Raw genomic sequence first — 17236 nt, 5'->3', positions numbered from 1 at the left:
CTTGTGTTTTTATTTTCCCCATTAGAGTGACCTCAGTTCCGTGGTAATAGTTTTTTCTGTTTTCACTGCTCTTAACCCTCGCTTTCTTAATCATTTTTGTTGCAGCAATGTCTGTCTCTCTTTTTCTGTAGCCAATGTGCAAGAGCAAAGGCAAAATAATTAAAAGGCATGCATGGATGTTAACACGCTATTGTGGGGAATAAAAGTCTGTAGAAAACTCAATGGTACATTAGCCTGGCTGATGCGAGGGAGAGCTGTGACACACTGCTCTGAACAAGAGGCCGTTGATGGTACAATATTTGCACAGAAATTGGCTTGAGCTTTGATTGGGTCTCAAGTTTTAATTTTTTTTTCTGGGGGGTTGAGACCTTTAGTTGTTTGGATTTGAAAATCCAACAGTTGTATTCGAAGGCAGCAGTGATCGGGAGCTGTGTGAGGCTGTCCATGTGGGTGTTTGAGTGAGAAAGACATGGAGGAGAACCAATCAGTAAAAAAGCACAGGCCCCTTCAATATCAACGCATCATGCCGACAACATCAAAATAACCTTTCCAGACTGTGAAGTCAGGAAGATTTCAAGTTTGGCTTCAGCCGGACTAGAGAGTGATTACTTTTCGCAAGGAAATCAGAGGTATCATGCTGCATTAATAAAGGTCCATGAAATGCTTTTTCCACTGTTTTGCCGTTGCTCTGACTTTTCCTCTTCAATGCTTTTTCCCTCTTGCTAACTCATCTCTCACAGGACTTTCGCAGCCCTAGACAAAATTGGTGTAGGGCTGTGAAATGGCACCCTATTCCCTATATAGTTCACTACTTAGGGCTCTGGTGAAAAGTAGTGCACTATAGTGAATAGGGTGCTATTTCAGACCAAGCCTGGGTCTGTATGATTGTAGTGGGGTTTCCATTTCTACAGTTCTTTTGAAGGATTGGATTCAGAATGTAGATTTGAATGACATCTCTGATGTAAAGGGCTGTACGTTTTAATGATGTTTGTGGAGTTGGTGATTTATGAATCTGATTTTGTAAATGTATATGTTTATTTCACTCTTTAACTGAAAGAAACTCTTTCAAGAGTCCAAATAGATCTGATCAAGTGAAACATTGTTCACATAAACCTATGGCCAAAAATAGCTGCACTACATTGGGTATAGGGTGCTATTTGAGATGTGTCAGATCTGAGGGTTTGGGTTGGGTGGATGACTGGTCAGGCTCGGCATGGGAGATGGGAAGTAGAGGTGCTCTGCTCTGTAACAATAACCCCAATCTGTCAGTCTGGCAGAATGTTTCTGTCTGTGGTCCCTACTTAATCACTAGCCTTTGGATTAAAGGCATGAACTAATCTCGGAGCAGTCCTCTGTTCAGTTCAGTACTAATCCACTCCTCAAAGGTAAACTGAGCAGACTTTTGAACTCCATTTGGGCCACACTGATTGATTTTTATAGGACTGACAAAGAAACAAAAACCCTGTCTTACTGGGGTTCTAATAAGTAACATTTAAGACACATTCATACAGTACATGCCTAAGTTATACAGGTACTTTGTGGTGTTTTCTAGATTCTACCTGTATAAATTACATGTTTGCAGAAAAATGTGACACACACTAGACCTAAATTAAATCTACAATATCACCTTGACTGGCCAATATAAGTACATTGAAAGGGGATTGAAGTCGAAGTGCTGCCCAGTTAGATCCTTTGAGGTGTTCCTCTAGTTAGTATTGGTGTCTAACGTTAGCGCCGACCCAGACAGACGAGGTGTTCCTGGAGGCCCAGATCCAGAACATCACCACGTCGTCCATGTTCATGGAGAAAGTGTCCCTGGAGCCCTCCATGATGTACAACGTCGCTGAGCTCAACACCGTGGAGACAGAGGACGAAGGGTAAGGGAGACACACACACACAAACACACACATTTGTTTTGATTGTACAGTAAAAAGGCAGTACAATAAAGAAAGGGGGAACCAACGAGTTTCTAGTGTCAATACTTTTAGTGTTATTTTACAGCTTTTTTTTGTTAAAACATTTAGAAATTGAAAGCTGTATGACTATTCTGATTTGGAAACTATGCTGCTTACAAAATACAGCATTCACTTGGCCAGGTTTTGTCCGTGTAGCTGAAAACGCCCCCACTATATGTCAAAGGTAATAGGTTTTCAGACTTCTCCACCCTGACTGTGTTCCAGAACGTCTACATTTGGGAAGATGTCTTACTTGCAGCCCATGGACACGCGCCAGTACCTCTACTGTCTGAAGCCCAAGCCAGAGTTTGCAGAGAAGGCGGGCGTCATCAAGGGTGTGACGGTGATCGGCAAACTGGACATTGTGTGGAAGACCAACTTAGGAGAAAGAGGAAGGCTGCAGACAAGCCAGCTACAGAGAATGGTACCAGTACATTATCAGTTACAGTATATGATTCCTAGTCACAGTATACAATATGGTTGTTGCATAACAGGACATTCTCAGTCTCAATGCTGTGTTTGTCTTTGTGGTTATTTGTTGAGTGGTGGTGATGATGTTTAGTAGTGGTGATGATGTTGAATGGTGGTGTTGATGCTGTCATTGTTCTTGTCAGTCATACTTGGGCTGTTGCCAAATGTGCCCCTTCGGAGAATTACAATGAAAATAGCATAGCTCAGGATGATGATTGTATTCGCAGCATTGACGAAAGCTCAGCCTTCAACACCATAGTACCCTCCAAGCTCATCATTAAGCTTGGGGTCCTAGGCCTGAACCACGCCCTGTGCAACTGGGTCCTGGATTTTCTGACGGGCCTTGCCCAGTTGTTGAAGGTAGGAAACAACACCTCCACTTTGCTGATCCTCAACACAGGGGCCCCACAAGGGTGTGTGCTCAGGCCCCTCCTGTACTCCCTGTTCACCCATACGTGGCAATGCAGGCCTCCAACACAATCATCAGGTTTGCAGACGACACAACATTAGTAGGCCTGATTACCAAAAATGACGATACAGCTACAGGGAGGAGGGTAGGGACCTGGCGGAGTGGTACCAGAAAAATAACCTCCCTCAACATCAACAAAACGAAGGAACTGATCGTGGACTACAGGAAACAGCAGCGGGAGCACGCCCCTATCCACATCAACGAGACCGCAGTGGAGAAGGTGAAAAGCTTCAAGTTCCTCGGCGTACACATCACTGACAATCTGAAATGGTCCACCCACACAGACCGTGTGGTGAAGAAGGCGCAACAGCGCCTCTTCAACCTCAGGAGGCTGAAGAAATTTGGCTTGGCTTCTAAGACCCTCACAAACTTTTACAGATGCACAATTGAGAGCATCCTGTCGGGCTGTATTACCGCCTGGTATGGCAACTGCACCCTCCGCAACCGCAGGGCTTTCCAGAGGGTGGTGCGGTCTGCCCAACGCATCACCGGGGGCACATTGCTTGCCCGACAGCACCCAATGTCACAGGAAGGCCAAAAAGATCATCAAGGAGATCAACCACCCGAGCAACACCCTGTTCATCCCTCTACCATCCAGAAGGTGAGGTCAGTACAGGTGCATCAATGCTGGGACTGAAAGACAGCTTCTATCTCAAGGCCATCAGACTGTTAAATAGCCATCACTAGCCGGCTACCACCTGGTTACTCAACCCTGCACCTTAGAGGCTGCTGCACTATATACACATTTAACCTTTATTTAACTAGGCAAGTCAGTTAAGAACAAATTATTTACAATGACGGCCTACCGGGGAACAGTGGGTTAACTGCCTTGTTCAGGGGCAGAACGACAGATTTTTACCTTGTCAGCTCGGGGATTTGATCCAGCAACCTTTCGGTTACGCTCCATGTTTAGGGGTGGCTATCACTGGTCACGTTAATCATGTTTACATACTGTTTTACTAATTTCATATGTATATACTTTATTCTATATTTTAGTCAATGCTCATCTGACATTGCTCATCCTAATATTTATATATTTCTTAATTTCATTATTTTAATTTAGATCTGTGTGTATTGTTGTAAATTGTTATATACTACTGCACTGTTGGAGCTAGGAACGCAAGCATGTTGCTACACCCGCAATAACATCTGCTAAATATGTGTATGTGACTAATAACATTTGATTTGAATTTATTCTCAATTAGGTAATGCAGTCATTCTACACGTTTTCTAAATTGGCCTACAATTGCATCACAAATTGCGTACCAACCAAACGACCACCCCAAAAAGCAGAAAATTAACAAAATACAGAACACAGTGCAATCTAAAGTGACCTAAACCATGGTCCCAGATGATGCCCTTCTTGTTAGCCTAACATGAAGAAAATCGGTCCAAAATTGTAGATGGTAAATCCGAAAAATGTATGTACCAACGTTTCGGTCTCAGTCGACCTTCATCAAGGTAATATTTTTCCCTCTGTTCGCCGCCAGGCTCCAGGTTACGGAGACGTCAGGCTATCACTGGAGATGATCCCAGACACTGTCAACCTAGAGGAACCCTTCGACATAACCTGTAAAATCACCAACTGCAGGTATAGTCATACAGACTCCTCAAATATTATTGTACACCAGGGTTGGGGTATATAGCGTTTCAATTCACTTGACTGAATTCAATTAAAAATGAATTGAAATGGAATTGACCTCAACTCTGCTATACGCATGTACTGATCTTTATATGCTTTAGTCAACTCCCCTGTCGGTCATTGTCATGCCATTTCATTCATGTACGAGAAGGAATGACAACCGATAGTCAGATGGCTTGGTTAAAGAACATACCGATGTGTAACCAGGCTGGTTGTGTGTGTGGTTGCAGTGAGAGGACCATGGACCTGGTGCTGGAGATGTGTAACACCCGCTCCATCCACTGGTGTGGTGTATCAGGGAGACAGCTAGGCAAAGTCAGCCCCAGTGCCTCACTCGCTTTGCCCCTCAAACTCCTCTCCTCTGTCCAGGGACTGCAGGTATTTCTAAAGTTATTCACGTTATAATACTTGGTAACACTTAGGTTAAAGCAGAGAGGTATCAAGCTTTAATACTTGTCACAAGCATGCAATACAATATTTGTTTTGTCTTTTAATAACAAGGCTTATATGTTATGTCCCTCGATCCATAATATTTTCAACTGCCTCAAACTGGCTGTTATTTAGTGTGTGGTCATTGTGAGATGATTAAATGATATTGTAAGGCCTTACCATTTTATTGACATGTTTAACGAATGCCCCACTTCACTTTTCCCAAAAATAAAAATGTCATCTGAAAAATGAAAAAGTTGCAATATTATAGCAAAAAGAATGTCCTCAAGCCTCCAGTAAAGAGAGATACACAACTTCTCACGGATTATGGCTGAACTTTGCCTCTTATCTTCCCCAAGAGGCTAAAATCTGTTGATTAGGTCACTAGCTGTTGAACTAAGTTTGCTGTAGTATTTAAGCAAGAAGGTCCACTTTTCAAAGTTTTATTTTCTCGCTCGCCTTGACAATAAATTCATGAAACATTCAATTGGCCTAAATGGGATCATACATGCTCATGACAAGTTTTACAATGCATTGTAACTGCATCACAATGCATTATACCTGGATGCTTTTATAGTGTTACCCACAAAGCATGTATGACCCTTTATGATGTCTTATTATAGCCAAGGCTTATTATTATGTTACGTCTCACTTTGACTGTTAATAGTTCAAATATATTGCTGATATTAACCATAACTAATTACCATTTGCTTGTATTTCAGAGTATATCCGGCCTGAGACTGACCGACACATTTCTGAAGAGAACGTATGAATACGATGACATTGCACAGGTGTGTGTGGTCTGTCCATACATGAGCCGGGAGAGCTAAGACCTTTCCAGACCCTTCTAGAACCCAGCACTAAATCTCAAATCTCCATGGACCAACTTCCAAACTCTGCACCTATACTAACACCTTACAGTACACACCCCAAGGTTATCATGTTTTAACAGATGTTATGTTTTTAAGTTTTCTTTGCATAAAAAAATCTGGATTTTAAATGAATGTGCATTTAAATGTGAATAAAAGCAGTAATTTAATCCATGGTTGGTTGTGCTTTCACTATAAAAACATGTATGGTGCACTATATACAGTGCTTTCGGAAAGTATTCAGACCCCTTGGCTTTTTATTAGGTTACATCTGTATTCTAAAAAAAAATATATATATACAATCTACACACAATACCACATAATGACAAAGCAAAAAAATATATTTTGAATTTGAATTTACATAGGTATTCAGACCTTTTACTCAGCACTTTTTTTTAAGCACTTTTGGTAGCGATTGCAGCCTTGAGTCTTCTTGGGTATGATGCTACAAGCTTGGCACACCTGTGTATGGGGAGTTACTCCCATTCTTCTCTGCAGATCCTCTCAAGCTCTGTCAGGTTGGATGGGGAGCATTGCTGCACAGTTATTTTCTGTTCTCTCCAGAGATGTTCAATCGGGTTCAAGTCCAGGCTCTGGCTGGGCCACTCAAGGACATTCAGAGACTTGTCGAACCTTCGTCCCCCAGTCTGAGGTCGTGCGTGCTCTAGAGCAGGTTTTCATCGAGGATCTCTCTGTACCTTGCTCCGTTCATCTTTCCCTCAATCCTTACTAGTCTCCCTGTACCTTCCACTGAAAAACACCCCCACAGCCTGATGCTGCCACCACCATGCTTCACCATAGGGATGGTGCCAGGTTTCCTCCAGACGTGATGTTTGGCATTCAGGCCAAAGAGTTGAATCTAGGTTTCATCAGACCAGAGAATCTTGTTTCTCATGGTCTGAGTCCTTTAGGTGCCTTCTGGCAAACTCCAAGCGGGTTGTTATGTGCCTTTTAAAGAGAAGTAGCTTCTGTCTGGCCACTCTACCATAAAGGCCTGATTGGTGGAGTGCTGCAGAGATGGGTGTCCTTCTGGAAGGTTCTCCCATCTCCACAGAGGAACTCGAGAGCTCTGTCAGAGTGACCATTGGGTTCTTGGTCACCTCCCTGACCAAAGCCCTTCTCCCCTGATTGCTCAGTTTGGCAAGGCGGCCAGCTCTAGGAAGAGTCTTGGTGGTACCAAATTTCTTCCATTTAAGAAGAGGTGTTCTGTGTTCTTGGAGACCTTCAATGCTGCAGAAATGTTTTGGTGCCCTTTCCCAGAACTACTCATTCAAGGGTTTTTAATTATTTTTACTATTTTCTACATTGTAGAATAATAGTGAAGACATCAAAACTAGGAAATGACACATGGAATCATGTAGTAACCAAAAACGTGTTAAACAAATCAAAATATTTTTTCGATTCTTCAAAGTAGCCACTCTGCCTTGACAGCTTCATACACTCTTGGCAGCTTTACACACTCAAGGTACTGTACAAATCTGCCTCTGATGCGATTTCATTATATGATTTCACAACAAGACTTTCAACAGAAATCAATTGCAATACATTTTATTGAGACATATTTTTGGGCAAAACATTATGCTGCTTTGTTTTACAAGCATATTCATTAGCTTGTCTGACACATATCAGATGGAAGAGCATGCAAAATCAACAAGACTGAATGAGTCTTATACTAGCTATCAACATTGCTTCAGCTATGTCAAATGAAACTGAAAAAAAATGGAAATGGCATTGACATGTGTGTTTGCTATGGTTGTAAATACAGGGGTGTTGGGCTGCAGACACTACATACTTTCAAGGACACGTTCATTTATCTTCAAATTAGCAGTCAGATAATTGCTATCGAAAGCAATGCTAGAATTCCACATGATCAAGGCTTAGGGGCTTTGTTTGACCCAACAGAAACTATAGCAAAATATTTGGTACAAAAATAACGGTTTGAACAGAAAACAATGTAACCGTTCTGTCGTGTGTAACTGTCATGTAATCATGAGAAAAAGGATACATGCTCCCTGTTCAAATACTTCACACATGCATCCTTTATCCCTTTCAGTCCTTCCTTAATAATAATTTCCTCCCTTTTACACATTCCTTAATTCCTTCCTCCTTTCTCTAATCTCTTTTTGCACCTTTCTTAATTATTTTCTCCCTTTCACTCCTTCCTTAATTCCTTCATCCCTTTACTCTCATTCCTTAACTCCTTCCTTAATTTCTCCCCTTCCTTAATTCCTTCCTCCCTTTCCCTCATCAAGGCAATTACTACAAGCAATATTAATAAATCAAATCCTGGGGCCAGTACTTGCAGGTGCAATGTTACAGAACGTTAACATAGAACTGTATTATGTAGAATAGGGAATTGTATCAGCTCTATTCATTTAATTTCTATCTGGTTTCCTCTCACTGAATACACCCCTGCATTCTCCTACATACAATTTTGTTGGATCAGTGAAATCTTTCAGAGGACCAAAGGATCTGTAATTCAGTATAGGAACAGGGCAATGGTAGGACATTGCTACTACAGCACAATATACAAACACAATAGAAAAACACAAATCCATTTGGAATAATCCTTGTTCTGATATTTCTTAATTTCTTCTTTCTCTCTCTTCTTTTTTGTGTATTAGTATTGTACTGTTAGACAATTACTGCACTGCTGGAGCTAAAAACCAAGCATTTCGCTGCACCTGCTTTAACATCTGCTAATCTGTGTACACGACAAATACACTTTATTTAATTTGGGTCTCTAGGACTGTGCATAATGTTTGGTGGAAATGTATTTGAAACTAATTGGGTGTTTTGAATGTGTTTCAAACTCTGTTTCCTGATTGGGTATACTGAACAAAAATATAAAAGACAATTTAATAGATTTTACTGAGTTACAGTTCATATGAGGAAATCGGTCAATTGAAATAGATTCATGAGGCCCTAATCTATGGATTTCACATGACTGGGAATACAGATATGCATCTGTTGGTCACATATACCTTAAAAAGAATAGGCTTCATAATGGACCTCAGGATCTCGTCACATTATTTTTGTGCATTCAAATTGCCATCTAAAAAATACAATTGTGTTTGTTTTCCGTAGCTTATGTCTGCCAATACCATAACCCCACCGCCACCATGGAGCACTCTGTTCACAATGTCAACATCAGCAAACCGCTCACCCACACGTTGCCATACACGTGGTCTGCGGTTATCAGGCCGATTGGACATACTGCCAAATTCTCTAATACGACATTGGAGGTGGCTTATGGTAGAGAAATTAACATTAACTTCACTGGCAACAGCTCTGGTGGACATTCCTGCAGTCAGCATGCCAATTGCACGCTCCCTCAAAACTTGAGACATATGTGGCATTGTGTTGTGTGACAAAACTGCACATTTTAGAGTGGCCTTTTATGGTCCCCAGCACAAGGTGCACCTGTGTAATGATCATGCTGTTTAAATCCATTTCTTGACATGTCACACCTGTCAGGTGGATGGATCATCTTGGCAAAGGAGAAATGCTACCCAATAGGGACGTAAACAAATTTGTACACAACATTTGAGAGAAATAAGCTTTTTTTGTGCGTATGGAACATTTTGGGGATCTTTTATTTCACCTCATGAAATCATGGGACCAACACTTTACATGTTGTGTTCATATTTTTGTTCAGTGTACATAGAATGTGTTAGATACTCTGTCTCCTGATTGGGTGTGTAAAATGTTTCCTCTCCTCTCTGAAGACCCAGTCCCAGTGAAGTGCCATCGTACCCATCTCTATCTGTCCCTTAATTCCAGCTCTGCCGGTGATGTGAGTTTAAGGAATGGGTGTAGAGATTGTAATCACGTCATATGGTTGCCCTTCCTTTATTGAAACATACGCTGAAGGTAAGAAACATTTACATGCCTTCAAATGTCCTTTTCACCTTGTGTAACAACATTGTAATAACAGTTTAGTAATTAATAAGCAGATCCTGATCCATCTATTGCCGGTAAAACAAAAGTGCACATGTACAATCAGGTCTCTGCTATGATATAACTGGACAGGTGGCATCAAATCCACCACAATCTCCATGCTAATTCTCACCATTCCATTAGAGCACATGAAGGGGAGGAAGCCTCTTTAGACTATGGAGATGCACTCTAAGAGCGAGCCCTAACCTCTGTGTTGTAGTACACAGACCTGTGTGGATCACGAGTGCTCCTCAGCACTGCCACTGAAGGAGCGGCTGCGGATGTGGTTCCTCAGCTGTTCGATCAACTCTGGGTTCTGATGCTGGATCTGCTGGGCAAACTGCTGACCGCTGCAAACAAATAGACCAGAGTTAGCATTTAGTGTTTCTCTGCTTTACTTATTTACTCATTGTGTCATGCAGCTTGTGATACAAATAGGATGTAGCATCCTACATCAAATATTTAAAAGAAACTTCTAAAATAATTTAAAATYTCAAGGGAAATTCATGATAATTTAGTCCAAATTAAACCTCACTAATTCTTGATGTGTCTGATYCTTATTTAAATGTGTAATTAGAGCCCTAATATCATAAACAGAGAGTCCCTGTGTATGTTACAGTAATAGCCCTATGGTGCTGCCATACGCTTCAATCAGGCTGGAGATGTCCGACAGTCCTCCCACTCCTGCTGCTGGACCCCCAACTGCATTGGACATCATCCCAGACATACTGCACACAGAGGAAAAGAACCCAAAAGAGTTATAAACATGTGTCACACGCCATTTTATGACAAAAACTTGAAACAAATCTGAGTACAATTGAACAGTAATTCCTACATTCTGACTTCTTCAAGAAATTATAACAGGATTATGAATTAGTGGGATGTAGGGTATTTTTGTATAGTAAAACATAAATCAAATTTTATTTGTCACATGCTTCGTAGACAACAGGTGTAGACTAACAGTGAAATGCTTACTTACGGGTCCTTTTCCAACAATGCAGAGTTAAAGATAAGATACACATTTTAATAAAAAATGTAAATTGTGACACGAGGAATAAATACACGCTAAATAACYAATACAAATAAAGAGTAAAAATAACATGGCTCTATACACTACCATTCAAAAGTTTGGGGTCACTTAGAAATYTCCTTGTTTTTGAAAGAAAGCACTTTTTTTTTGGCACGTTGTGTTAGCTAATCTAAATTTATAATTTAAAAAAGGCTAATTGATCATTAGAAAACCCTTTTGCAATTATGTTAGCACAGCTGAAAACTGTTGTTCTGATTAACGAAGCAATAAAACTGGCATTCTTTAGACTAGTTGAGTATCTGGAGCATCAGCATTTGTGTGTTCGATTACAGGCTCAAAATGGCCAGAAACAAAGAACTTTCTTCTGAAACTCGTCAGTCTATTCTTGTTCTGAGAAATGAAGGCTATTCCATGCGAGAAATTGCCAAGAAACTGAAGATCTCAGGTACTATTTAATGAAGCTGCCAGTTGAGGCATCTAGACACAATAATGTACTTGTCCTCTTGCTCAATTGTGCACCGGGGCCTCCCACTCCTCTTTCTATTTTGGTTAGGGTCAGTTTGTGCTGTTCTGTGAAGAGAGTAGTACACAGCGTTGTACGAGATCTTCAGTTTTTTGGCAATTTCCCGCATGAAATAGCCTTATTTTCTCAGAACAAGAATAGACTGACGAGTTTCAGAAAAAGGTCTTTGTTTCTGGCCATTTTGAGCCTGTAATCGAATCCACAAATGCTGATGCACCAGATACTCAACTAGTCTAAAGAAGGACAGTTTTATTGCTTCTTTAATCAGAACAACAGTTTTCAGCTGTGCTAACATAATTGCAAAAGGGTTTTCTAATGATCAATTAGCCTTTTAAAATGATAAGCTTGGATTAGCTAACACAACGTGCCATTGGAACACAGGAGTGATGGTTGCTGATAATGGGCCTTTGTATGCCTATGTAGATATTCCATTAAAAATCATCAGTTTCCAGCTACAATACTCATTTACAACATTAACAATGTCTACACTGTATTTCTGATCAATTTCATGTTATTTTAACAGACAAAAAAAAGTGCTTTCTTTCAAAAACAAGGACATTTCTAAGTGACCCCAAACTTTTGAACGGTAGTATATATGGGGAGTAGAAAATAACATGGCTATATACAGGGAGTACCAGTACCAAGTCGATGTGCAGGGGTATGAGGTAATAGAGGTAGCTATGTACTGTACATATACAGTAGGTAGGGGTAATATTGATTGGCTGTGTCTCGATAGATTCAGTGGGGTGGCTTTCACCTAGTTATTCATCCAGATCAGTGCAGATGAAGGAAACGAGATYAGGAAAGGATGCCTCACACTATTGAGCCCCAGCCCTGGGTATGCTGAAACATGCCGAACACTCACAGCTGTTGCACTTGCTGGTTCTGCATCACACTGGCGGCCTGTAAATACACACAAAGCCAATCACCATGTCACCCATTTAAATGTGTAAAAATGACAATTAATTAACAGCGTTGATGGGGAACCNAAAATGACAATTAATTAACAGCGTTGATGGGGAACCGGATGCATTCTCAAGAGGCGTGGCTACTTAGTGCTGGTACCAATTTTATAGCTGTCTAGTAAAACTATTCATGATTCAGCCCAGCTTCTGCCATGTAGGATTGGTATGCTTATAATGACATGCACTCTCTGCCTGGCAGGCATTCCATCAGCCACCCATTCAATCAACCAGTCATGATCAACACCTTGAATGTCCCCAGGCCCCTTGACAATGGCATTGGTGGAATACCAAGCCAACTGTGTAAGGCATGCGGTTAATTTTAGGACGCATTAACCGTATCACAAACACTCATAAAAGAAGTATGAGGAATCTGTGTCTAGGATTTGTCTAGACCAGGGATGGCTTTGGCCCTGGAGGGACTGCAATGTGCATCAGACCTGGGTCGAATATAGTATTTATTTTCTTTCAAATATTGCAGGTGCGCCTGATTTTCTGATGTAATAGAACCAATGACATAGTCCCAAAAGTGCATACCCCCACCCCCCGCATCTGGTGCACCGTATAAGCACATCCAAAGTACATTAAGGAAAACAACATCTATTTCCACCCAGGCACAGTGCATTCGGAAAGTATTCAGACCACTTGACTTTTTTCACATTTTGTTATGTTACAGTCTTATTCTAAAATGTTTTAAATTGTTGGTGTTTTTTTCATCAATCTACACACATCAATCTTTGGTGCTACAAACTTGGCACACCTGTATTTGGGGTGTTTCCCCCATTCTTCTCTGCAGATCCTCTGAAGCTCTGTCAGGTGAAATGGGGAGTGTCGCTACACAGCTATTTTCAGGTCTCTCCAGATGTTCGATCGGGTTCAAGTCCGGGCTCTGGCTGGGCCTCTCAAGGACATTCAGAGACTTGTCCCGAAGCCATTCCTGCATTGTCTTGGCTGTGTGCTTAGGGTTGTTGTCCGGTTGGAAGGTGAACCTTCGCCCCCGTCTGAGGTCCTGAGCGCTCTGGAGCAGGCTTTCATCAAGGAATGCTCGGTTCATCTTTCCCTCAAACCTGACTAGTCTCCCAGTCCCTGCCGCTGAAAAACATCCCCACAGCATGATGCTGTCACCACCATGCTTTACCGTAGGGATGGTGCCAGGTTTCCTCCAGACATGACACTTAGCATTAAGGTCAAAGAGTTGAATCTTGGTTTCTTCAGACCAGATAATCTTGTTTCTCAAGGTCTGAGTCTCCATTAGGTGCCTTTTGGCAAACTCCAAGTGGGCTGTCATATGCCTTTTACTGAGGAGTATGTCTGGCCACTCTTCCATAAAGGCCTGATTGGTGGAGTGCTGCAGAGATGATTGTCCTTCTGGAAGGTTATCTCATCTCCACTGGGAAACTCTGGAGCTCAGTCAAANTTCCATAAAGGCCTGATTGGTGGAGTGCTGCAGAGATGATTGTCCTTCTGGAAGGTTATCTCATCTCCACTGGGAAACTCTGGAGCTCAGTCAAAGTGACCATTGGGTTCTTGGTCATCTCCCTGACCAAGGCCCTTCTCCCCCGATTGCTCAGTTTGGCCGGGCGGCCAGCTCTAGGTAGAGTCTTGGTGGTTCCAAACTTCTTCCATTTAAGAATGATGGAGGCCACTGTGTTCTTGGGGACCTTCAATGCTGCAGACATTTTTGGTACCCTTCCTCAGATCTGTGCCTTGACACAATCCTGTCTCGGAGCTCTACGGACAATTTCTTCGACCTCATGGCTTGGTGTTTGCTCTGACATGCACCGTCAACTGTGGGACCTTATATAGACAGATGCGTGCCTTCCAAATCATATCCAATCAATTGAATTTACCACAGGTGGACGCCAATGAAGTTGTAGAAACATRTCAAGGATGATCAATGGYAACAGGATGCACCTGAGCTCAAAAAAGTATAGACCTGTTTTCACTTTGTCYTTATGGGGTATTGTGTGTAGATTGATGAGCATTTGTATTTATTTAATCAATTTTAGAATAAGGCTGTAACGCAACAAAATGTGGAAAAAGGGAAGGGGTCTGAATACTTTCTGAATGCACTGTACATGTTGTGTGCAGATGTTTGTTCCAGCCAAGCACTAATCATAGTCTTACCATGCTGATGAAGGCAGGGTTGTTGATGAGGCTGGCCATGTCAAATCCCAGTCCCGTAGCTATCTATAACAAGCAAACATTCAAAATCTTCATTTTGTATTTGTATTTATTATGAATCCCTATTAGCTGCTGCCAAGCAAGGCATGTGTGTATAGTAAGTATGCTATCGTGTGTGTGTATATGTGTGTCTGTGCCTGTGTGTGTGTCTCTTCACAGTCCCCATCTCTTCACACTCCATAAGGTMTATTTTTATCAGTTTCTTCAATCTGATTTTACTGATTGCATGAGTTACRTGATGTGGAATATACAGATGAAGTCAGAAGTTTACCTATACTTAGGTTGGAGTCATTAAAACWKYTTTTTCAACCACTCCACAAATTTCTTGTTAACAAACTATAGTTTTGGCAAGTCGGTTAGGACATCTACMTTGTGCATGACACAACTCATTTTTCCAACAATTGTTTACAGACAGATTATTTTACTTATAATTCACTGTTTCACAATTCCAGTGGGTCAAAAGTTTACATACACTAAGTTGACTGTGCCTTTAAAGCTTGGAAAATTCCCGAAAATTATGTAATGGCTTTAGAAGCTTCCGACAGGCTAATTGACATCATTTGAGTCAATTGGAGGTGTATGGTCGCAATGGGTCTTCCAAATGGACAATGACCCCAAGCATACTTCCAAAGCTGTGACAAAATGGCTTAAGGACAACAAAGTCAAGGTATTGGATTGGCCACCACAAAGCCCTGACCTCATCCTATAGAAATATGTGGGCAGAACTGAAAAAGCATGTGCGAGCAAGGAGGCCTACAAACCAGACTCAGTTACACCAGCTCTGTCAGGAGGAATGGGCCAAATCACCAACTTATTGTGGGAAGCTTGTGGAAGGATACCCGAAACGTTTGACCCAAGTTAAACAATTTAAAGGCAATGCTACCAAATACTAATTGAGTGTATGTAAACTTCTGACCACTGGGAATGTGATGAAATAAATAAAAGCTGAAATAAATCATTCTCTCTACTATTATCCTGACATTTCACATTCTTAAAATAAGTGGTGATCCTAACTGACCTAAGACAGGGAATTTTGTGAAAACCTGAGTTTAAATGTATTTGGCTAAGGTGTATGTAAACTCAGACTTCAACTGTATATTTGAGATTCTTCAAATAGCCACCCTTTGCCTTGATGACAGATTTGCACACTCTTGGCATTCTTCAACCAGCTTCACCTGGAATGCTTTTCCAACAGTCTTGAAGGAGTTCCACAATATTCTGAGAGCTTGTTGGCTGCTTTTCCTTCACTCTGCGGTCTGACTCATCCCAAACCATCTCAATTTGGTTGAGGTCGGGGGATTGTGGAGGGCAGGTCATCTGATGCAGCACTCCATTACTCTCCTTCTTTGGTAAAATAGCACTTACACCGGCTGGAGGTGTGTTGGGTCATTGTCCTGTTGAAAAACAAATGATAGTCCCACTACCAATGAAACATGGTGAAGCCCCAAAATTGCCCTCGCTAGAAGCCTGTGTTTCAGACATAAGGAAGTGGATGGCTGAAAACGTTCTACTTTTAAACTCGGACAAAACAGAGATGCTTGTTCTCGGTCCCAAGAAACAAAGAGATCTTCTGTTGAATCTGACAATTAATCTTGATGGTTGTAAAGTCGTCTCAAATAAAACTGTTTAGGACCTTGGCGTTACTCTGGACCCTGATCTCTCTTTTGACGAACATATCAAGACTGTTTACAGGACAGCTTTTTTCCATCTACGTAACATTGCAAAATCTGAAATTTTCTGTCCAAAAATGATGCAGAAAAATGTATCCATGCTTTTGTTACTTAGGTTAGACTACTGCAATGCTCTAATTTCCGGCTACCCGGATAAAGCTCTAAATAAACTTCAGTTAGTGCTAAATACGGCTGCTAGAATCCTGACTAGAACCAAAAAATTTGATCATATTACTCCAGTGCTAGCCTCCTGTTAAGGCAAGGGCTGATTTCAAGGTTTTACTGTTAACCTACAAAGCGTTACATGGGCTTGCTCCTACCTATCTTTCCGATTTGGTCCTGCCGTACAAACCTACACGTACGCTACGGCCAAAGACGCAGGCCTCCTAATTGTCCCTAGAATTTCTAAGCAAACAGCTGGAGACAGGGCTTTCTCCTATAGATCTCCATTTTTATGGAATGGTCTGCCTACCCATGTGAGAGACGCATCATCGGATGGGGCACAGTGTCTCCTGACCCCTCCTGTCTCAGCCTCCGTATTTATGCTGCAGTGTTTATGTGTTGGGGGGCTAGGGTCAGTTTTTTATATCTGGAGTACTTCTCCTGTCTTATCCGGTGTCCTGTGTGAATTTAAGTATGCTCTCTCTGATTCTCTATTTCTTTCTCTCTCTTGGGGAACCTGAGCCTTAGGACCATGCCTCAGGACAACCTGGCATGATGATCCTTGCTGTCCCAGTCCACTGGCCGTGCTGCTGCTCCAGTTTCAACTGTTCTGCCTGCGGCTATGGAACCCTGACCTGATTATTATTTGACCATGCTGGTCATTTATGAACATTTGAACATCTTGGCCATGTTCTGTTATAATCTCCACCCGGCACAGCCAGAAGAGGACTGGCCACCCCTATAGCCTGGTTCTTCTCTAGGTTTCTTCCTAGGTTTTGGCCTTTCTAGGGACTTCTTCCTAGCCACCGAGCTTCATACCTGCATTGCTTGCTGTTTGGGGTTTTAGGCTGGGTTTCTGTACAGCACTTTGAGATATCAGCTGATGTACGAAGGGCTATATAAATACATTTGATTTGATTTGATTTAAGCT

General features: G+C 41.7%; 2 protein-coding genes across 4 annotated transcripts in view; one reads left to right on the top strand and one right to left on the bottom strand.

Moving 5' to 3' along the window:
- Positions 1-5897, top strand: part of LOC111963939 (trafficking protein particle complex subunit 13) — a 35471-nt gene extending 29574 nt beyond the window's left edge. For 2 of the 3 annotated variants that reach the window (XM_023987541.2, XM_023987539.2), the window contains 6 exons: positions 26-43; positions 1744-1877; positions 2181-2379; positions 4386-4486; positions 4768-4915; positions 5689-5897. In XM_023987541.2, coding sequence (XP_023843309.1) covers positions 26-43; positions 1744-1877; positions 2181-2379; positions 4386-4486; positions 4768-4915; positions 5689-5796 — 708 coding nt within the window. In that variant the 3' untranslated portion in view covers positions 5797-5897. The remainder of the gene's footprint in view (positions 1-25; positions 44-1743; positions 1878-2180; positions 2380-4385; positions 4487-4767; positions 4916-5688) is intronic. The other variant, XM_023987540.2, reaches the window with a different exon arrangement.
- Positions 5898-7367: 1470 nt separating this feature from the next.
- LOC111963938 (small glutamine-rich tetratricopeptide repeat-containing protein beta-like) overlaps positions 7368-17236 on the bottom strand; it is a 20627-nt gene continuing 10758 nt past the window's right edge. The window contains exons 8-11 of the mRNA XM_023987537.2: positions 14417-14479; positions 12193-12230; positions 10419-10502; positions 7368-10124 (exon numbers count right to left, since the gene is read on the bottom strand). Of these exons, the coding sequence (XP_023843305.1) occupies positions 10013-10124; positions 10419-10502; positions 12193-12230; positions 14417-14479 (297 nt within the window). The 3' untranslated portion in view covers positions 7368-10012. The remainder of the gene's footprint in view (positions 10125-10418; positions 10503-12192; positions 12231-14416; positions 14480-17236) is intronic.

This window comes from Salvelinus sp. IW2-2015, linkage group LG5, assembly GCF_002910315.2.
Source record: "Salvelinus sp. IW2-2015 linkage group LG5, ASM291031v2, whole genome shotgun sequence".
In the NCBI taxonomy this organism is placed as follows: domain Eukaryota; kingdom Metazoa; phylum Chordata; class Actinopteri; order Salmoniformes; family Salmonidae; genus Salvelinus; species Salvelinus sp. IW2-2015.
Note: the sequence above shows the minus strand (reverse complement) of the source record. Positions and strands in the feature narration are given on the sequence as shown.